This window comes from Adiantum capillus-veneris, chromosome 7, assembly GCF_014529385.1.
Source record: "Adiantum capillus-veneris isolate H3 chromosome 7, ASM1452938v2, whole genome shotgun sequence".
Lineage (NCBI taxonomy): Eukaryota > Viridiplantae > Streptophyta > Polypodiopsida > Polypodiales > Pteridaceae > Adiantum > Adiantum capillus-veneris.
In genome coordinates this window covers 64,595,636-64,618,968 of record NC_140937.1, presented here as the reverse complement: position 1 = coordinate 64,618,968, position 23,333 = coordinate 64,595,636, and the positions used below count along the sequence as shown (strand labels likewise).

The following is a 23,333-nucleotide window of genomic DNA, read 5'->3' as shown; positions in this document are numbered from 1 at the left end:
ACCTTTATTTTCTTTGGCTAGGTATGTTTTGCATGCTAGGTCTCAGGCAGTGTTTTGTTGGCATGGGCAGATTTCGTCTGGTTGTGGAAACGTTGGAAGAGTTTAAGTGTACCTTTATTTTCTTAGGTTAGGTATGTTTTGCATGCTAGCTCTCAAGCAATGTTTTGTTGGCATAGATAGATTTCATCTGGTAGTGGAAACGTCGCCTATCGAAACTCAAGTCGTAGAATTGGCAAAACTTTGCCCTTCTCTCTCTACTTTTGTTTTCGGAGTCGGGTAGGGCATGCCCGGTCGCTCTCCTCATACACCAGAAAAGTGCACAAGAAGAATGACCGGGACTATGCACCCAGAATCTGAAGGCAGACGCTTTTATCACTAGTTTCCTCTGGACTACGAGAGGCCAGAATTATCTACACTCTTAGGGCCATGACTATTCCCTTGAGAGACCAATTTTGCCAACTTGATTTTGGCGTGAGAGTGACCAAGTACCTCTGTTCAGAGGCCCAAGTACTGCGGGAGTTGCTTCGGTCTTCCCTTTGGAGTTGCCTCCTCCAGGTAACTTATCGCTCACCTCACTAAATTGCCTTTGTAACCCGACGATTTTTCCCTAGGAAATGCCATATCCGCTTGGAAGGGCGTCGACTCACTCTACTCTTTCTCATCCTCTCGATGGACTGCAACACACGAAGACAAACACCTCTAAGGAATGTTGGGACATAGGTTGAGATTGCCTACATTAGCAAAAACGTTGCTCGCTATGCATGCAAAAATGCTCTTCAAAAAGAGTGTTTGACAATCCTTGATCTAGTGTTTGCCATTTTTTTTTTTTTGGGGGGGGGGGGGGGGGGGGTGGTTTGTTGGTGTGATGTATTTTAACCGACTCAAATTGCAAAATCTCGGTTAGATTCTGAGCTTTTTTTTGGGGAGAGAAATACTCACAACTTGAAATTACAACTCACACACCTGACTCCATGAGGTGGAGCATCCCGATTGGATAAGGTAGGCGAACCCATCATTTTAGACTTGGGGAACATCCCCTAAGGCCTATATGTCACAGTAGGTGTCAAGGGGGTTTGAAAATTGAATCCAAAATCTTGGCTCTTGCTCTATCGACAAAGCTAACACTTGTTGACTTCAAGTTCGCCATCTACTAACATAATCTACTAACATAATATGGCAGAAAGAGGAGTCCTTTATAGGTGTCGTAATCTACGACCTCAAGGTTAAAGTCCAAAACTAAAAGAAACCCCTTTGCACGCGATAAAGAGGGAGAGAGGGGGAGAGAGAGAGGCCGCCTTCGTCGTACTAGTGGAAAAAAATGGCAAGCTATAACAAGCTTCTACCGTATGTTACGAAAGTGCTTCACAAAAAACTTTAAAGTCTGCCCTTATTTTCTTAGGGGCTGGGTTCAGACGGGCCGGCGGCAAAGGCAAAGGAAGGGGTGTGCAGAGAAATGGATTGGTGTGCCCCCAAATCTGACCTTCCGGACCCACCTGAGAAGTGCCTATACCCAGCTGGGCCATAACTTATGAGCCTGCTGAGCGACAGGCCTTGGCTTTTACATTCCGCGATGTCATGTGAAGTTTGAACATACATGAATGAAAAGACACGGGGGGAACACAGTTTGCACAAGGATTGATAGCTAGGAGCCTAGGTAGTAGTAGCCACCAGGCGTCTTTGTCTCTCTGTGGCTACCAGGCACCTAGCTCAATGAGGACGATGTACGACTGATTGGAGAGAGAGAGAAAAAGAAAGAAAGAGAGAGAGAGAGAGAGAGACGAGAACACAGAAGAAGAAGGAAGGGCGGGGCGGCGCGGGGCGGAGTCCGGAACAGGGGAACATAAAAAGCTTTTAGATGCAGGTATTTTATTATAAAACACAAGAAAATGCAGGCTTGGAGAGCTGGCGCCATTCCTCAACATCCTGTAGCTGCTGCTGCGCCTGCAGCTGGTGGAGGCTGCCTTGTTATCAAAATAAAGCAGGCCGCCTTAGCCTCAGCCACATGCCCTAATTCTTGTGTGAAGAGGGTCCCGCTTCTGGCGCCGAGTTGCATGAGGCTGATCACGCTGCTTCTGCTGCTGCTGCTTGTCTTGTCATGGCGTGCTCGAGCCTGGCTTGACTTGCTCCACCACCACCACCACCACGGTACACACTCTTTCCCTTTTCCCTTTTTGTCACCAACAAACTTACAAAGTCTTCCTGCCCTGTTTCCTCTTTAGGGTAGTGCTCATCAGTCCCATCCATGCTTTCCCTCGTCTCTTGCCCTCACAAGAAGTTTTGGACAAATTCTCACAATAATTCCCACATTCAGACTTACCTCAACATCATGAGCTTCTGTGACGGAGGCACTGCACACTTAGCTAGGTACGATTGGGGGCAGGGGACCGCCGGTCCGGTGGGAGGGGCCCGGGGTCCCTTGCCCCCAATCGTACCTAGCTAGGTATGCAGTGCCTCTCGAGCAGAAGCTCACGATGTTATGCATTGTATGAAAAACACATTGTATGCCTTTCCCTTCAGAAAACTGTGTGTGAGCGCACCCTCTCTCTCTCTCTCTGATCTCTCCCTCCGTGTGTTAATGCAACATAAACATACATACTTTAGCTGTTTCTTCTCAAGTTCCTGCATTTTCTCTTTCTTCTTGTTGTAACAGAGCTCAAGTGGAGAGGAGCTCAACCTCGAGTTTATCAGGTGCAACATGAGGTGAGCCCGTTTCTTTATAACTGAAGGTTTCTGTTTCCGAATTGGGTAGGTCACATAAAGCTTAGCTCAATTCTGGATCAGAGGTGTGAAGGTAGCATCCCGAAAGAAGATTGTTTCCTGAAGTAAAGAGGGCTTTATTTCAGGAATTCGATTATTGATAGGGCGCTCTCAATTAGTAGTAGATCTCGTGTTGTGGTATGCTAAACTAACACACTAACACCATGTGTGCTTAATCTGTCAAGGGCTGGACTTTCCGAGCACGGAGGATAGTGAGTGCATCGTCATCTTCATTGCCATCGTCGTCATCGAAGAAAGCGGCGAAGCAACCAGGATCAAGGCCTCCTAAATGCCACAATGAGTGCAACAATTCTTGCAAAGGAGAATGCCTGGCTAAACCCGTATACGTATCTGGTAACCACGGAATCTTGCAACATGCAATTTGGACATGCACATGTGTCTTTTGACATGTCCAAACACCTCAGTAGTAGTTAGAGCCCTTGTAAAGGTAGGGATTTTTTGTTTGTGTGATTCAAATACTTTTGGGCCTAGTGTGCTGCTCTTCTTCACCATCAGGTTAAGAAGAGACCAGTCCCATCGGGGTTTATGCTCTCCATTTTTGGCGTCTGTTGTAATATAGTGATCCACAGTTGAAAAGTATGGTGTTGATCTGTGTTCTTGGCCCATGCCTTGTTCGAACAAACGTGGCTTGTTATCAATCGAACAGTGTATGCCAGCTGAAAAGTATACATTCTAGAGAATTGTACTGATTCATGTAATGATAGTAATATGCACTTTCGTCGGAAAAATACTATTATCACACGGGCCACTTCAACTGGAAATTTCGGTTGGATCACAAGAAGTTTTAAACAAATTCTCACAATAATTCCCACATTGTGACTTACCTCAACATCATGAGTTTTTGTGAGGGAGACCGCTAGCTAGGTACGATTGGGGGCAGGGACCTTTAGCCAGGTGGGAGGGCCGGTGGTCCCCTGCCCCCAATCGTACCTAGCTAGGTATGTGGTGCCTCTCGAGCATAAGCTCATGATGTTATGCAGGACTCCGATGAGAATATTTCTAAATCTTCTTGTGGATGGACTCTGGCAGTCCGATGCACATTTGTAAATTTGGGATTCGAAAAGTAAATTTAGGTCGGTTCGTGCCCAACGTCCTAAATCCACAACCTCCCTATACGAAGCCATGTGCTCTAACCACTACTACAAATGCATGCATTCATTGTAAATTCGGGGTAAATTCGTAAATTTGGGATGCCAAATCGGACGGCTTAAGGTCGGCTTAAGGTCGACAGGCGCTCAATTTTTTTTCCCCTCCATTGGTCCTATTTGAAGTGGCTTGTGATGTGGATGGATAAATACTTATCCATAGCGAGCTCCTCAGTAAAAAAAAAAGAGTTTTAGTACTAAGCGAACCATAGTAAAATCAGAATTCTTACGTGAGTACTTAATGCCATGACTTAAATCTTGAGGTAACTGTGCCGGATAAGCCCTTCTTTCTGACAGCATACATCCCTTCCTTTATTTCCTTCAATGATTTACTTCCCAGTCCTGCTGTGGGGGGCGATCTGGGAGGTATTCTCTGCTTAATTGCGCACAATTTAAGCAAAATCAGCCCACTCACACAGGATCTGTCTTCCTCTTAGGCAGGATCTTTGTCACCTATCGAGGTTTGGCTATAGATTGAGGATGGATGGGTCCTTGAAGACCAGGGAAGGACCTCATGCGATGGGGGTTTTTTCTCTTCATGTCTCAAGCCTCTTCCAGCACATACTCGAAGGAGAGAATTTTCACAAGCCCCCGCCAACCCCCCCAAATAAAAGAAAAGTCACCAAGCAAAAAAAAGCAAGCCGCAAAAGAATGGACTCGGTGGTAAAATTTTTCTATTGTCTATCATGTCTCTAAATTTAACTGCTGGAAAAGAAAAAGAGAGAGAGAGAAGAAGAAAGTTTTAACGTCGTAGGAAACTATCCCAAGAGACCTTAAAGATCTAATTGACGAGGATTTGAACTCAAGACCTTTTATTCAAGAGGGAAATGGCAGAATCAATCTACCACACTTGGGTGATAGAAAGCTTATACCAGTTTCTTCCCTTCATGGTGAGGGGGTGACACAATCTTTCTCCGGCTTTTGAGAGCCACTTTCAAAACACAAAAGCCTCTTCACTTTTCCCAATATGTTATTTCAAGCACTCTCTCTCTCTCTCTCTCTCTCTCTCTCTCTCTCTCTTTTTGAATGTCTAGTCCTTGACATAGGGGTGGGAGGATTTTGGTGAGCTATCAAGCCTTTTTCATCGAGCGTGGCAATGGAAAGCGTGCATGTGCATATCGCAAGAATACAAAGTTGTGTACATTGCCCACACACCACTCCGTCACGACTCACGTGTGAGGAGACTTTGTTGCCTAGACACAAGCGAAGTACTCTCTCATGTGCGCACACACTCATTGGATCACTACACACACACACACACACACTCTGGATCACTATGTTGCCTAGAAACAAGTACTCTCTCTCTCTCTCTCTCTCTCTCACACACACACACACACACACACACACACACACACACACACACACACACACATTGGATCACTATACTAGTGTTGCTTCATCTTTACTCGCACACTAATATGATTCACTGATGCTAAATTGGGTCTCATCGGCTAAATACCTAATTCTATGCCTGGCTTGACCTAAGATGATTGGCCATAGTGGATTGTTGGTAAGTATTTAAAATGTCTTTCGGTTGCTCATCTTGAACATCTAACTCGCACTATCTTGATGGAAAATTTGTGTGGTAGAGCTGATTGGCATTGGGGTATGAACTATGACTTGTTGGTGGGAACCACCTTAGAAGGACTAGTTTCCACGAAAAAAGGCTCGATCTCGTATACTTATAATGTATTGGTTGTATTGATATTTTCTCGATTGGTTGAATCGAGGCCAAGTGTTTTGACTTTTTTCAACCAGGTATAACTTATCAATGTAGACTTGGCCTTGATGATTTGAGAAACTCGGCATTGGTGAAGTGACTAAATAACTATGAACAATGCCGGTTATAAAATCTTTAAAGCAATGGCTTGCTGTTGGTAGATTGGTGAGCCATGGTGGGCTGAATTAAGTTGATTGGCGATGTTAGACTTACACCTACAACTAGGGGTTTGTTGTTGTGATTTTCTCTTTTGCATAATGATATGGTCTTCAAGGCGTGATATGGCCTTATCGGAATTTGACCTTTACTTTATGTTGAAAACTTGGTAATTTCTGATGGTTGTGTCAACATGAGTTTTTGACTCTGGCTATTGTTCGTCTTTTGTTTGATAAGAGGTCTTGATATTCCTTCATTGAAAAATGATGATAGTCCTTCAAGGCATATAAATTTTTGCTTGGGCTTTTGGCAAAAACGTGCCGATGCTTTGCATCAAACCAATTGAATTCTAGTTGACTATTATACACTGACTTCTAGAAGCATGGTCTTTTCTCATGTGACTTGAAGTGGATGCCATAAATAAATGCACATTCGACAACCACAATTAAATATTAATTATATGAAAACAAGGTGAGGAGTCAGGAGGGCTTGCCAATGGAAGGATTTGTGGAGGTGGTTTTAGGAAGTAGAAAGAGGGGAGCATTGGAATGTGTTTTTGGAGTTTAGTGGGAGCAACAAGTAAATAATGGAGTGGTCTGACCAGAATGAGAAGTTAGTGCCTGATGTTATGTTAGTGAAGGAATTTGTAGTCCAAATGTGATCCAAAGTTGAATTGTAGATTGTTGTGGGTTGGGTTATATGTTGTGTCATGTTGTGTGTGGAGAGAAGGTTAGAAAGTGCAAGGTATTCAGGTGTTTGGTATTTAGCATTGATGTTGAAGTCACCGAGTAAAATGGTAGCGGTGTGTTGGAGGTGAGGTGTGAGTAGTGTGGTCAATGTTTGCAGGAGTAAGTGAAGTGGAGATGAGAGTCTGCGGTACAATGTTATTAGGGTTATTGGTGGATTGTGTGGCGTCTTGAGGAGCACTTCAATGCATTCTATTTCATTCGTGGAAATGATGTTGTGGTGTTGTAGATGTATGTTTTTGTTTAATGTGAAGAGTGATACTCCCATGGGGCCATTTGTTTGAGCGTGTGTAACCGTTTATGGCCACTGTGTTAGGATGTTGTAGTTTTGTTTCTTGGAGACAAAGAATGTGGGAGGCCATTAAGCTATTATCATGAATAAGGTTGTTGTGGTGTTTCTTTAGGGACACAATGTTAAGAGATTGTATTATCAAGTGATTTCCGGGCAAAGAGTGGAGGTGAAGCTGTGTAGGTTGCCAAGTGGCATGTGTTTTGAGGCGGTCTAATTCAGTTAGAACTGTTTGGTCTACTTTAATATGGTTGGGAGTTAATTCTGCCAGGAGGTAAAGGTTGTTGGGTCTCTTACGCGAGAGAGGGCAGTGTACACAAGACCGTGACTGCGAATGCTGGTTGGATCGAAAGCCAAGGTGTCTAGTGTCAAGCCTTGTGCACGGTGTATGGTTCTAGCAGCTGCAGGTTGAATTGGGAATTGTGTTCTAGTAATAGTGTTTAGGAAGTTTTTTCCTATTTGAAACTCACGTGTTATTTTTTGGATTGGTGCCCATTGCCTATCTATTGATGTAATGTATAGTTGTTGGTTTTCATACCTAGTTTTTTGGCCTAGTTTAGTGGTTTGAAAGTGGATCCAGATTGTTTGTGTTGTGTTATCGCTTTGAATATACCGTCGGCTCCATTGACTAGGCCATCTAGAATGTCAATATTTCCAGCACAAAGTTCTACAATTAGGCTTGGTTTCAAGTGAAGTTTTTTGTGAAGACCTGCTATCAATTTTGGATCTATTGGTATTTGAATAGTTTTGCTGCAGTTTTTTGCCCTTGTGTCTTGTGCTTCAATAAATAGTGGTGTCCCTATGGTAGTGTTGAAAATATGTTGGTTGTGTAGGTCTTTATCTTTGTTTGCATAGTAAAGGTGGGAGACGATGGCTGGATGAGGTACTGTGCGCATGTAATGTGTATTGAGATACAAAATGTCTTCGTTGGTGTGTTTTGAAATGCGTATCCTGTTGAGTATGTCGATGAATGTCTTGTTAGTTTGTCTCATGGTGCTTATTAACTCATAACACTTTATGCGGTCATGCCAGAAAGAGGGTCAGATAGCTTCGAGCAACTGATGTTTGTTGGAGAAAATCCAAGAGTCGCGCACAGGGCTCGCTTGACAAAGATCGCCACACAAGACAACATCAACACCACCAAATGGAAGGTCGTAGTTGTTTTTTATTGCACGTAGGCGAGAGTCTGCCATAGCGAAGACGCTGGTTCCAATCAAGGAGACTTCATCGAAAACAGCTAGCTGTAGGTCGTGATAAAGCAGTCGTAGTTCATTCAGTCTCTCAGGTGATAGGGAAGTGTTAGATGATGTGAGCAATGGCAAGTGGAGGGCTGAGTGGATAGTGGTTCCACCGATGTTAAAGGTAGCTTTTCCTGTGTATGCCATTAGCAAAGCTTTTGTCGATGTTGGGTTGGAATGTGTTCTGTGGTTATAGAAACGTAGAAGTCCTTGGACAATCAAAAGGAGGGTGAAAGTTTTCCCTGTGCCTGCGCCTCCAGTCAGGAAAATATGGATTGGTTCCGTAGGAAATATACGTTTTCTTAGCATAATATCATCGAATATTAGCCTTTGTTGTGTGTTAAGTAGTAGAATGCTCTTGTAATACATATCGTTTGGTTGCAGTAGTATTTTTATGGTTGGTATGGTGTGTGTATGCAGCTGGTGGTGTTAGATATTTAGGTCTTGTGTGATGTCGACACGAATATGGGAGGAAATATTAGATAGTGCTGTAGATGTCGAAGGTGTATTGGTGGCTAGTGAGTTGGTGTTAAGGTTGTCCTTTAGTATTGTGGTTTTGTTATATTTAGATTCGTTTGTATCGATGGTAGGTTTGTTTTGATTGTATACATCTTTCCATGTGAGTCCATTTGTTAGATGTTGAGTTTCATTATTTATCCATGGTAGAAATAAAATACATTTTTCTCTATAATAATTATCTGAATTTTTTACGGCATTATATTTGACATATCGTACAATCTTTGGTTTGGTACATTTTTTGTATGTGTTGTTTGTTGTATTGTATGTGGAGGCAAATTCTGCCAATGATATGGCATTGAGCTGGGCAGGACGTGTACAGTATTTGTCTATGCTTGTCTCATAAAAGATGTTTGTGCTAGCCGGGTCTATGTTTTGTAGGAGGTGTTTTCGCTTGAGAAGCATTGTTCTCTCGTGGGGAGGGTTTATGTTTATGAACATAAATTCTTGAGTTGTGCTATAGAGAGGTAGGGAGAGTGCAATATATACTGCTTGTTGTGAGCTTATTTGTTGTGTGTTTAGTATTGTGTTTCCAATTTTTCGAAGTCTATCGTATGTAGTTGCATTGTTTTCAATGCAAGAGTCAAATTGTTCTTTGATTGCTTTGATGAGTGTGTTATCAAATTTTGTTATATATGAGGTGCAATAGGTAGCAGCTCCGTGTGCATTTAAAATGTATTGTATATCTGAATTCGCATCCCATAGCTTTGAAATGGTTGGATTGAAGTTATTTATGTAAATATCTTTGATATTTCTTTTCAACAAAAGTGTTGGGCATGAGATTGTGAATGATATAGCTTCGATGTAATCGTTAAATCGAAGGTCCATAGATAGGAGCCATTGTTCGAATGTCATATTTGCTTTATAATCTAGTAGTAGCAGATTATCTTTGATTTGTTTGTGTTTCTTTCTTTTGTATTGGATATTGTTATCTAGAGAACGGCAGGGTTCTAAAATCATAGTAAAAGGCATTGGGTAGCGAGGAAAGTCAAAGCGGCATCCCTTGCGTTTTCTGAAGCAAGTCTTTCTATGCTTGTGTGTTTGAATTTCTTGTAAATCTATAGGAAGGAGCATGGAGTCAGTTGTTATGTACTTATCAATGAAATCCACAATGTCTTCATTGGGATCTTTTCCATAGATAGGAGCATTTTCTATCTATAGGAGCCCATGATCATGTTGGCTACCTCGGCTCTAAAACTCGATCACAAAAAAATAATCTTTGAGTTTTCCCAATATGGTTATATCTTTGGTTAGCAATTTCTTCATCCCATTAAATCGGTTCAAGTAAAAGCGGGCTGTTGTTACAGGGTCGGCTCGTACCAAATCTCGTATGTATGATGCTTCTGCCTGTGTGCTTGCACGCGTGATGGGGTTGAGCTTAGCAAGTGCTCTAATCAAGGGTTCCCAACTTTTCTCAGCCGCAGAAAATGTGATGAAGAATGTTGGTGGTCCAAGTTGTCTAATCATAGCGAACACGTTTTTTTTTAGTTTCTCTTTATAGTCAGATGATGTTCGCAATGCCTCGAAGTCACGATATCCAAGTTGGGAAGACAAGACCTTCTCAATGTTAGTATCTCCAATAACTTGTGCGGCTACTAGTGTATTGTGGTTTAGCTTGCCTTTGCGCATACGGATCCAAATGGATCCCAGGATTTTTTGAGTCACGACTTTTACTGTTTTGAAAAAAAGATTCTCTAAATTTAGCGAGAACCTTCTATCACTATGCATAAGCTCCCATTGAGCCACGTGCTGATATTTATGCTTAGCAAGTGTATGGTATTTACGGGGCTCACCATAGAAAATAGTAGGGAAACTAAGTTCTTCATAGTATTCATCTTTGAAAATACTCAAAGGATTATTTCCCTCGGCAGGAGCTACAAAGAAGATTTTGTCATTGTGATCTACTACTTGTTGTGATGACTCAATTCCATGGAGCATGCCATCTATAGCTAGATCATCTTCTTCTGATGGTTGATTGTCGTCGACAAAATCATCAGGCAAAGGACAATGAAGACTATGGAAGTGGCTTACCCACTCGTTGTTCAGAGCAATATTTTCGTTTTTGTATAAAGATGTTTGCAATAGTTGAACAGTGGCTTTCATTGTAAGCAATGGTCGAACAACCCCGGAAAGGTAGCAATGATTGTACTGTAGACGACGCTTAATACCCACTATTATCGAGGCTTCATCATGAATAAATCTTGGCAATATTTGTTGTGTTTTCCCCAAGGATGCCAAAACATTAACAACGCTACCTCGCAAGCCAAATTGACCATCGTATGTAAGCTCCCTAATTTTGGTGAAAGGTAGCCTAGGACTTACAAGGCAGCTTTCTAAATGATTTAGCTTCTCTACTGTAGCCAAGGGAAGGTTAAATCCTATGGAATTCAATTGGGCGAGTAGTGTATCATGTTTTTTCCTTCTACGACTGGATGAAGTGCAAACATAGTTTTCGTGTATTTCATTGTATCTAGACCTCCCAAGTGCCGACCTACGTCCTTTTTGAGCTAATTGTGAAAAAAACATTAAACGTCCACATTTATAACATCGATATATAGGAACATCGTTTGCTGTTTCTATGTACTGTTGTATAACTTTTTTTGATGGGGAGGCTTGTTCAATGTCTATGTTGGACGGAGCTGTGGGGTGTATTTTTTTCTTAAGCTTTTTAATTTTTGATGTTATTGCACCTATTTCTCGAATTGTTCCGTCACCCAAGCAAGCAAATTGCCTCGCGATGGAGATAGGGAGTTCGTTCGGTTGCTGGAGGATCAAAGCTATCAATGACTCTGTTTCATTTTTGTCCCAGGTACGAGGCTTGCGCTTGTGTGAGGATTGGTTGTCCCCCAAGTAAAAAAATAGGTTACCACTTCTATCAACAATGATGATTTTGTGAAATGTCGCGGGGTCGGCTCCACTAGTGAATGTTGTGTTTTTGAGTGAAGTTATTGGCACACCGTAAATATAAACATCACATGCAATACTAAATCTCAAGGAGAACACATGGATAATATCAAGTGCAATACTAATAGATGATGTGTGACTATTTAATACTTAGGTCAAAATGGAGGAATGATGTTTACTGGAAGCCAAATGTGCTAGAGAAGGTGTGATCATTGGTGTTTGCTCTAATGATAGTCTCACTGCCTCTATCATAATGTTGGTGATTTTTTGTAATGACGAGCGCGACTTTATTATTTTATTGAGCACGAGGAAAACATTATTATTCCATGGGTGATCAGCAAGGAAAGCACTATCAATCTCATTTTGAATGAGTTGTTCAAAAGATGCATTATGGTTGGTTGAGGAAGCCATGTACATGCAGTTTGTCTTCGCCTTATGCTATGCGGTGGAAGGAAGATAAGTAAATGAAACACGCACACACTGAGAGAGAGAGAGAGAGAGAGAGAGAGAGAGAGAGAGAGAGAGAGAGAGAGAGATGGGAATTTACAAGATGAGCAATGGATGAAAGCAATATAAAGGGTGTTCCTCGGCGTGGAGGTGATAGAGCTTTAATGTTGTAGAGGAGCACTACTTTGTCTCTTCGACAAAAGATGTGATGAGGCCTAATTTGTTGACAATGAATTTGCTAGTGTGAACAAGGGAGGCTAGTAGGTCATGTGCATCTAGCACATCAGAAGCATATAACTCAACAAAGTTTGACAAGGTGGAATACTTTGTCGACTATGTCACTCGTTAAGGAAACATCAATTGGGGAAGCTTTGTTGGCCAAAATTTTTCCTTTAAGCTTGGACACCAAAACAATAGTTGTACATTTTGAGCAAATAGAGCAAAAGTCCAGCTCTTGTTGGTGGCGAAACTTAGTAGATTTATATTGATCGTGAAAACGCTCCACCGAAATTGAGTTCACATTCACAAAGTGCAGTGTGCCAGTTACCTATGTATAGGTACCTGGCGAGTTAGAAGTTTCTTGAGTTATTGCCATGAAACAGGAAAAGCAAGATCAATACTTACTTCTTGATTGTGACCAACATAAAAAATATGGGCCTTATATGATTTCTCAATGATGCTTGAGATGAGGACTTGTGACGTGTGCTAGAATAGTAATATCCAAGATTAAGAGTGTATTGCTTCGACCTGTGAACGAACCTATGTTTTGTGCAACAAACGTAAGATGCACATCGATTTCCAGAGCACGAAAAATAGCGTGGTAATCGTCTTTACGTGCATCCACGAAGCTAAGCTGTGATGGCAAGGGAGAGAAAATATTAGAAAGCTGGAAATCTATAGAAAGGCGAAGATAAGTAAGCCTTTCAGTCGTACGGTTCTCATCTGTTGGCCAATCTACAACAACAAGATCACCTTGGGAAAGACTAGCTTTTGAAGTGTTAGCATGGCCCTATATAACAACAAAAGCTATAGTTCAAAAGTGTGTACGGGTGCCTTGTGTATGGAAGAACTATGCGTCATCCAAAAATTGATGCACTTTGCTCTTTGGGTAGAAACTAAGGCTGACTTCAAAAGGCTTTGTCTTTTCTACAACCGTCGAAGCATTGAAAAATAGTACATAAGGAGATGTGCAACTGTCTGACTTAGTTTGTGTTAATTTCGTGCCGTTTCCAATTTAAAAAGTACCGATTGAGAACATAAGAAAAGGAGAAATGGCGCTCCAAAATAGACAAAAATAGAAAAAACAGCATAATTTTTTGAACTTTTTTTTTGAAATATTGAGATGGGAATTTACAAGATGAGCATGGATGAAAGCAATATAATACAAAGGGTGTTCTTTGGCTTGGAGGTGATGGAGCTTCAATGTTGTAGAGGAGTACTACTTTGTCTCTTCGACAAAAGATGTGATGAGGCCTAATTTCTTGATAGTGAATTTACCAGTGCGAACAAGGGAGGCTAGTAGCTCATGTGCATCTAGTACATCAGAAGCATATAAGTCAACACAGTTTTTGTCAAGGTGCAATACTTTGTCGACTATATCACCCGCTAAGGAAACATCAATTGGGGAAGCTTTGTTGGCCAAAATCTTTCCTTCAAGCTTGGGCACCAAAACAATAGTTGTAGATTTTTGAGCAAATAGAGCAAAAGTCCACCTCTTGTTGGTGGTGAATCTTAGTAGATTTGCATTGACCGCAGAAATGTTCCACCAAAATTGAGTTCACATTCACAAAGTGTAGTGTGCCAGTTACCTATGTAGAGACACCTGACGAGTTAGAGTTTTCTTGAGTTATTACGATGAAAAAGGAAAAGCAAGGTCAATACTTACCTCTTGGTTGTGACCAACATCAAGAATATGGGCCTTATATGCTTCCTCCAAACGGTGCTTGAGACGAGGACTTTTGACATGTACTAGGATAGTAATATCCAAGACTGAGAGTGTATTGCTTCGACCTGTGAAGGAACCTATGTTTCGTGCAACAAACATAGGATGCACATCGGTCTCCAGAGCACGCAAAATAGCGTGGTAATCATCTTTATGTGCATTCACAAAGCTAAGCTGTGATAGCAAGAGAGAAAAAATATTAGAAAGTTGTAAATCTATAGGAGGGTGAAGATAAGTAAGCCTTACAGTGGCACGGTCCTCAGCCGTTGGCCCATCTGCAACAACAAGATCACCTTGGGAAAGACCAGCTTTTGAAGTGCTAGCATGGCCTTGTATAACAACAAAAGCTACAGTTCCAAAGTGTGTACGGGTGCCTTGTGCATGCAACGACTGTGCCTCATCCAAAAATTGACGCACTTTGCTCTCTGGGTAGAAACTAAGGCTGACTTCAAAAGGCTTTGTTTTTTCAACAACTGTGGAAGCATTGAAAAATAGTACATGAGGAGATATGCAACCATCTGACTTAGTTTTTTTTTTTTTACAGTTACATTCTCAATGTGGACAAAGTCTCCTATAGTAAGGGTGTCAATGAATTGCTCAATAAATTGATCACTAACAGCACAAGTGATGGTGTCAGTGTTGAGTGGATCAACTAGGTCTGCCTTAAGGTAACGCATATACTTAGCGACTTCTGGGATTTGTTTGTAGGTTCCATAACGGTTAAGTATGCACCCCTCGAATGCGAAACGAGGACAAGTTTTAGTGATCTCAACAATGCGCAATAGAGGGATCTTAGTGGGAATATAAGGCACAAGAGAAGATGAACCAGCGGGAATTACATTCTCATGGAAACACTCAGTATCAATATGTGCTTCTAGTTTGGCACCCTCCACAATGCTCTCTTTCTTTGCAACTACAGATGGTGGTCCCCCGAATAAAGGTTTGACTGCCACAATAAAAAAAAAAACTCGTAAGGGTTGGATATATATGTAGAATGTCTACGCAGTGCAAGCAAGTCTTACTTAGTTCCGTTGTCGCCTCGCACGTCTTGGAAAGTGTACGTGCTATTGCACTACTTTGTTCCACACGCTTAAGGGATTTGGGTCCAACGCCAAGAGAAGAAGGAACATCAACCTTAGGTACGTTCGAAGCGCTCCTTGTGCGGAGTGGAGACACACGATCAAGAATGAGGGCACTATCGGGGCCCAAAAAAGATGCAGCTGTATCACGGTGCACTATCTTGTGTAACTCTATAAAAACAAAAAAGGAAAGTCACATTATTGCCAAGCATATATCAATCATTTTCTATAAGTTAGCAAGCTATTGAGTCACCGTTTTCAAACTCCATCGAGCGAACATCACTAGATTCATCGCACATGGATTCGACGTTGTCATCGTAGCCATCGTAATGTCCATCGAGTGGATTTCGCGAAGAAGAAGAGGCAGCCATACTAAGGGAGGATGGTAAATAATGTTCACAAAATTATTACTTGATGTGTTCAAAGGAAGCAAAGTGTAAAGAACATACTTTAGCTAAAGGATGAACAAGTTCATAGAAATAATACTTCACACAGTCACAAGCATCTTAGCATCAATAAGGGAGAGGGATGTTTTTGAACTAATTTTTGAAGCAGCAAGACCCTTTATATACTACAAGCTCCCTTGCCTTTCTCAATGGTTCACTATGTCTTAAAGCTAACTTACTATCACATCTACCAAATGGATTTGACACATTTAGACACATGCAACAAGTGACATCAAATTCAAAGGAGTTAATGAACTAGTGGACAAGTGTGTGTTGATGGTCTAGAGTTCCCACCATGCTCATGTGTTGAACACCATAGAAATAGTGAATGAACGAACCTAAAATTTTCTCTTGACAAACTCAACGAAAAGAAATTTGCATGCTCGAGAAAATATTTTTTCCTGAGGACTTGGTGGGAAAAGAATATTTCGAATGCCGAGAAATTTTAAAAATCAGGCTAATTTTTCCATGGGTTTTTACACTGTTTTTCTCTCTTTTGGGGTTGAGAGCAGTTTCAAAATTGAATACGGTATGGTATTAGGTCGAGACACATTTCTTCCCGACAAAATTTTTCAAGAGGGAATTTTGAAAAAGTAGGTACTTCTTTTTGCGTTTTTACACTTTTCCTCTCCCTTTTGAGGCGGACAACATTTTCGAAATAAAAAATGGCATCGTATTCAGTTGAGACACATTTTTTCGTAAGATTGGCTGCGGCGAAACACTTTCTCCCTTTTGAGGTTCACAGCATTTTCGAAATCGAAAACAGCATGTATCCCTCGGGAAAAACCTTTTTCCCAAACATGCAAAATGACTTTCCTTATTTTTGCCAACAGGAAAATTTAGAAAATTAGCTTACTTTTTTAGGTTTTTACACTATGTTTCTCTATTTTGGGGCGGAATTTCTCGTTTTCCCCTTGCGCTCAAGCGGCATTTTGGAAATTGTAGAGGTCGACAACATTTTCGAAATCGAAAATAGCATGCAATGTTCAGGAAAAAACATTTTCTCAAACATACAAAATGTATTTCCTTATTTTTGCCGAGGAAAATTTAGAAAATTAGGTTACTTTTCTAGTTTTTTACACTATTTTTCTCTATTTTGGGGTAGAGTTTCTCCTTTTCCCCTTGCGCTCAACCGGCATCTTGGAAATTGAAGACGGCACGATATGAAACTGCGACACATTTTCTTGGGATACTGACGGCATGTTCGAGAGAAAGGAGATCATGCTTTTTTTTTAAAACATTGGGAATAACGCGCACATAATCCATTTCACCTTGAGTTTACCATGAGCCACTGACACAAAGAGTCGTGAAAGGTCTAAGCTAGTGCTCGAAAAAACTTTTTTCCAAAAACTTGGCGAACCTACATAAGCGAAACAACAAGGTAAATTTTCTAAATTTTGTAGCTCTTCCCACTTCAAATATACAATCTAGAGGTAAATTTCGAAATTTGTAGGTGGCATTACACTAAACCTAGGTTTTTTTTTCAAGCGCTCGTCTAAGCCTTAAGTAGGAGTCCTTAGTAGAGGGCTTTGATTGTACTAATAAAAGCAAAGGGATTTGATTGTACTAATTAGCAAGAACGGGCTCTAAATAAAGCATGGTCAAAGAAGGCTCTTGCATGCAGCTGAGGGGCGAAGTAATTAAATAAAGCAAGCCAATTTCACAACCATTGTCAGCCAAGCCAACCCTCTGCAGTCGTACTGAGCACCTCCCTCGCGCTCCGCAACCTCGCAAAGACATGCGACGACATGGCGAATCACGGACATGGCTCGACTGCAGTGGACTGCCTTTAAGGCTCTACAAACGTCGAGGCTCCATAGCCGCACGCGCGTCAACTGCACGCAACAGGGAAAGGCCTTGCCTTGCATCTGGTTAGAGCCTGTCTAGGCCAATGCCCATCAACAACTTCTCGTCGAGATCCACACTGAATGCACCTTCAGAAAGGTAGATCCCACAGCAAGGTAGGACAAGGTGTCAAGGACCAGCTGGAGGGCGGCCTACGAGAGACCCTGCGTGCGCGCACAGAGAAGCAGCCTCGATGTTTGTAGAGGCTTAACTGCAGTTGGCGTACCATAGCTGTGTCTGAGAAGAGCGTTCTCTCTCTCGCTCCGCATGCGCGTCAACTGCACGCAACAGGTGATACGATGGTGGTTTGCCACAGCTAGGCACGGACTGCACGCAACAAGGTGATACGGTGGTGGTCTGCCACAGCTTGACGTGCTTGAACTCCTGTAAGCCTTTAAGGCTCGCCAAAATTTCTCACAGCTCCAGCCTCCACGTGGACGCCATAGAATGAAGGACACCTAAACGGGCCCAACACTAAGGCCAATGCTTTAGCAGGCCGAAAACATATTAGATAGCCCTAATTGATTTGACAAAAAAAACTTTTTGATCACTTTTGTTATACCACTTGAATCACAAGGGGGTGATGACCTTTTGATCCACACAATAATTAAAAATATTTCTCATGTTGTAAAGATAAGTACAAATTTAAAAGACACCATTAATAACTAGCTCAACTTGATTTGAAAGAAAAACTATTTGTAAGTTCGGTTATGCCACTTGAAATAGAAGGGGGGGATGACCTTCTAATCCACATAAACAATTCGAATTTCTTTTGGACTATATGGTTTAAACTTGGCCGCTTGCATCAGAAGGGGTGATGGCCTTCTGATAGTCTATACTACTATTTACTCTAAATATACTTTAGAACATGTAGTTTAAGTTAACATTTGAAAGAAAAACTTTTGATAACTCTAGCTATGCCACTTGAATCAGAAGGGGGTGATGACCTTCTATTTCACATAACATTAAAATATATTTATTTTAGATAGCAGTTTAAGTTAAAATATTTTTAAGTAAGAGAAGAATAACATTTGATATGAGGGTCGATACCTGTAATATGTATTCAAGGCTAACGAATCTGTTGTTTTGTTTCTGTGGATGCAGGTGAGAACTTTATCTTTACTTATAATTATTTGGGCTTGGCTATTGTCCTACTTCATAGATCCCTGCTGATTCAACGTGAATGACCTCCATAACTCTATTTCTTTTGTATAGGATCTTTGGAATGATGCCCCATTCTTATTATGATGTACAAAAATGAATCTAAGACTAAGTCGTTTTGTACAAATCTCTGTCCAGTTATCTAAGGCCAATAACTAAGGCCAGTTGTCTTTTGAATATTATGTTCTTTTGTGTATATTTATTAGGTTTAACACACATGCGCGCGCACACACACACAATTTGTACGCCGATGTTGTGTTTTCTATGGATGGGTACCTTGCATGCAAGCATGCAAGTTAAAGTGGTAACAAGCGCTCAAGTCGGAAGGCTGCTATGTTATAATATAAGTAATGAGGAGGTCACAATTGTCGCTTGACCCAGCCTGCAGTTCAAATGCGCAATTAATCCTCTATATGCACAATCCATAAAGGATTGATATGTATGGTGGCAATTAGCAAGGGATTGGGGCGTGCCAAGGATTGCAAGCACAAGATGTACTCAGTTTGTTGATGTAGAAGAGGGGAATCTTGAAGCAAGCAAGCAAGTTGCCTCAAGTTGAGTGAAGAACGTTCAAAAAAGAAATCCTATTAATAAACAAGAACGCATACAGATATATGGTGCATATGCAATGGTTTTGTTAAGAGAAACTCTGGGATTGATCGATCGACGTGCTGCTTGATCTTCACGCACATGCATTGTGCTCTAGAGAGAAATGAAATGTTATATTAACGTCTTCAAAATGCTAGAATGACCTATGAGACCAAACTGATACAAAAGTGGTGAATCTGTTACAATGTCTGGGTACCTTAGTACCAAAGTACTAAGTGTGAAAAGTGTGAAAAACTAAATACAAAGTATTAAATAAACTTCTTAGGAGAATTCTGGGTGTCTGGCTAGAATGCTTCTAATCCTTTGTTGTAGTCTCCTCTGGTGAAGTGTGCTTCTGCATCTCGATCGTGGTCGTCTTGATTTCCTAAACTCAATCGCCCTATCAATGAGGGTGCCTTTGGTATGAATGTGGGTACTCCTTTGTGCTGGCTGCTGGCCTCTTGCTTCTCCTTCCACTCCTACTTCTCTCGATCCGAAGAAATCTGTGATCTGCCTGAGGCTGTAGTTCTCTTTGTCTTCTCATTAGATTATCTCTGTGCCGATGTAGTTCCAGTAGGTACAAGCATAAGCATCTTTGATCTTGGTGTTGCATGACTCTATCTAGAGGTCCAAAGCCTTCTTTGAATAGGCAATGGAAACGCCCACGTATCTCATAGTATACGGTGCAATGGCATATGTAGGGAAAGAGAGAACAATTTGAGAATCTCACGATAAGCCAAAGCCCTGCAAAGCCTATAGGCAAATGAAACACTCTCTCTTGATGCAGCCAGTGATGAAGATAGTGGACTTTGATAGGGGCGTGGGAGTATTTTGGTGGCCAGCGAGCCTTTTTCATCGACCCAAGCAGCAAAAAGCGTGCATGTGTGCACGTTTTCATCGAGCAAGCCTTTTTCATCAAGCACATCAACAGAAAGCGTGCATGTGCGCACTGCAAGAATAGAGAATTGTGTATGTTGCCCACACACCACTACGTCATGCGTGAGGAGACTTTGCGCTGCCCACACACAACATATACTCTCTCTCTCTCTCTCTCTATCACACACACACACACACACACGCACACACACACTAATTTTTACATTGTTGTTGTGTTTGCTATGGGCGGGTACCTTGCATGTGAGTTAAAGTGGTAGCAAGGGCTCAAGCCAAAAGGCTGCTATGTTATGATGTAAGTAATGAGGAGGCCACAATTGTCGCTCAACCTAGTCTGCAATTTAGATGCACAATTAATCCTTTATATGCGTAATCCATAAAGAACTACTATGTATGGTGAAAATCAGCCAGGGGCTAGGGCGGCCAAGTTTTGCAAGCATTTGGATACAATATGAAAAACAATGCCTTTTGGACTGAATCTTATCTTGTACCCATATGACCTCATTGCCTTCAATTAGATCCTTTTCAATCTGGTAGAATTTAGTTAGCCTACTTATTACTACTTTGGTAGTCAAAAGATTGGTCAAGAGGTTGATCAAGATGTCATGTTTGAGGATTGCACAAGGCCTAAGATAATTGTCAAGTATATGACAGATGGAATGCTTCTGCAAGAATTGCTTGGGGATAGCCAATTCTCATTGTATTGTGTTATTATTCTTTTGAAAGAAGTGTCTTTTGTTGTTAAAAACATACATGCCATCCATCAACATAGCAAATCAAAAATAAAATCAACATAGCTCAAGTTTGAATTCAGCATACATCACATATATAAAAGTCTTGCATTGGACAAAATTTGACAAAAAAGGATATCCTTTGATACCAGAGATGAGCATATCGCAATTTTGACACCAGGGTACAAAAAGGACAGCAGATTGAGGAAAGGAACGCATGAGAGAAGTGTCTAGGGATAGCCAGATCTCATTGTGTTCACGTATCATGCTTCTGAAAGTTGTGTCTTTTGTTGTTACAAACATATCTAAAACCAACATAGTTTGAGTTTGAATTCAACATATATCACAAATATAGAAGTCTTGCATTGGACAAAATTTAATGAAAAAGGACATCCTCTCACACGAGAGATGAGCAGATCACAACTTTGACACTAAGGTAGAAAAAAGGACAGACGAGGGAAAGGCACATCCCTATGTATTATATAAATGGGCGACGACGGTGTCATCTCCCAACCATACTTGCATATGGTCGTGTTTCCTTTGTATTCATTGGATTTTCATGACTTTTTTCTTGCTTTCTTTTTTATTTCAATCTTTGGGCACACGCATTAGTGATGTTCTCATTGTTGTCTAATGTTATCATCTCCACACGCATAGCAATTTTTGATTCAATTGGAGCAAGATATTCCCACCATGGCTATAGCAAGGACACTCTGAATTTGTTCAGTAGATGCTACATGAAGGCCTCTTTCTAGATGCAATCACCCATGCTTGCGTCTTCAAGACCTGTGGCATTGTGCAAGGGTTGTAGAAAAAACATGTATTGCTTGTGGTTCTTTATTCAACATGTATGGTGAATATGGCCATTGTCTCTTGGGACACATTGATTGCCCAACATGGATGTATTGGCAATCAAACTTTGAGCTATTTTCAGCAGATCTCTAGATGCCATAGTTCTCTCAGGATGCAAATATCAGCCAAGGTTGGGGATTTGGCAGACAAGCAGCTATGCATCATATTCTTGTGCCATGTGGATGTATATTTTCGAATGTGGTCTGATTACGTACGATGAGGGTGAGTTGTAGGAAACAAGAGGATGTTCATGTTGGCGAACATGAGGCACCCAAAACAGGAGGGTGAGTGGTAGAAAACAAGAGGATGTTCATGTTGCCGAGCATGAGGCACCCACGGGATAATAAACCATCATGTGGTGCGAGCATATGTCCACAACATACTTGGGAAAACCACGCTTTGTATTTATGGACATATATATGTTAGATCTATACTACTTTAGAGATTATCGCACCGATTAAGAATTCCAAGAGATTAGATTTTGAGAAGGGACCAACAAAGCAACATCCATTTTCTCCATCTCTCTCTCTCTCTAAAGGCATCTAGTTTTTCCCTTAAATGATGATTTTGTGAAGTGCCATTTTCTCAACTGCTTTTGCTTAAATGTAGATGGCAAGCTATTTCAAATTCTAATGTAGCTTGTTACTTGGGAAACCCTTTTAATGGTGTTTAAACAAAGTCATGGAGTAATTGCTCTAGGAATGTCAAGTTATGGAGTGTAGAAATAGGAAAATGATTGGAATGGAATTGCTAAGGATTTCAAGATTTACCAGCATACCCTAGACAATTCTAGCATTGTGTTAGCTTGTGTACAGACTCAACTTGATCTATTCCTCTTTGTAAAATAATCAGAGTACAAATGTGGTGTTCGGCTACATGTCCGGCCAGGTGGATGCCCGTTTGGTCAATCTCGTAACATCATATCAAACATATCATACACTACTAGGTAGGTGACAATGATGAGGAAACAAGATGATAGCCAACCCTCCTCAACAGAGTAACAAATCCATCCTAGCTCATATTCTTAAGGAATGAAAGGTCTGAAGTTAAATCTTGCAAGGCTAGAATAAAAGGGACAATCAAAAAGGGGGTCAAGGTTGGAGAAGAAGCATCTAATGAGATTGGAGAATTGTGGGCATGCGAAATAGAATCTGCTATGAAGGGTAAAATGACTAAAGAGGATTTGCATGAATCTAGAGATTGCATTTGGTTAGAAATAAGGTGGGATGACCCCTATCAGTGCATTTGGCTAGAAATAGGCTGGGATGACCCATGTTAGTGCATTAGTACATCACCAAATCTCAACCCAATGAGGCCATCAATTGAAAAATAGTTATAAATGTCTAGATAAATTTCAAAATAGCATAAACATATACATTCATCACATCTCTACAATGGAATACATACACCAAAATGGGTCATAATATTTTTATTTTTATTTTTTATTTTATTGCTTGGATCAACTAGCCCACCAATGATTAGCTAGATGAGGGTTGTTTAGGGAGATATGGGAAACGTCCCCTAACGCACACATGCCGATGTAGAATGAGATGGTGAGGATAGCCATAATATTTATGTGATTTTTCTTGGGTGAGAGAGATATTTATACCAATTATGGATAGCCAAAAAATGCTACCATCATCATGAAAGTTGAGAGCACATTGATTCACCGAGAGGGCATAACCAAAAACTCATAATGGCCATATTGTGTTCAAAATGAATTCTTAGTATATCTACAAGCGTAATGCATACTTGATGATACCCTAACCATAAATCTATCTTTATAAAGATGCAAGCTTAGGTGAGATTATCAAATAATTGATCCACTCTCAGAAATGGATACTTGTTCTTAATAG

General features: G+C 41.0%; 1 protein-coding gene across 1 annotated transcript; it reads left to right on the top strand.

The window, feature by feature from the left end:
* The first annotated feature begins 1,616 nt into the window (after positions 1-1,616).
* LOC147453975 (uncharacterized) lies at positions 1,617-3,423 on the top strand. The gene is made up of 3 exons (XM_086517238.1): positions 1,617-2,145; positions 2,651-2,700; positions 2,943-3,423. The coding sequence occupies exons 1-3, from the start codon at positions 1,887-1,889 to the stop codon at positions 3,162-3,164; spliced, it is 531 nt and encodes a 176-aa protein (XP_086373364.1). The 5' UTR covers positions 1,617-1,886; the 3' UTR covers positions 3,165-3,423.
* The last annotated feature ends 19,910 nt before the right edge of the window (positions 3,424-23,333 follow it).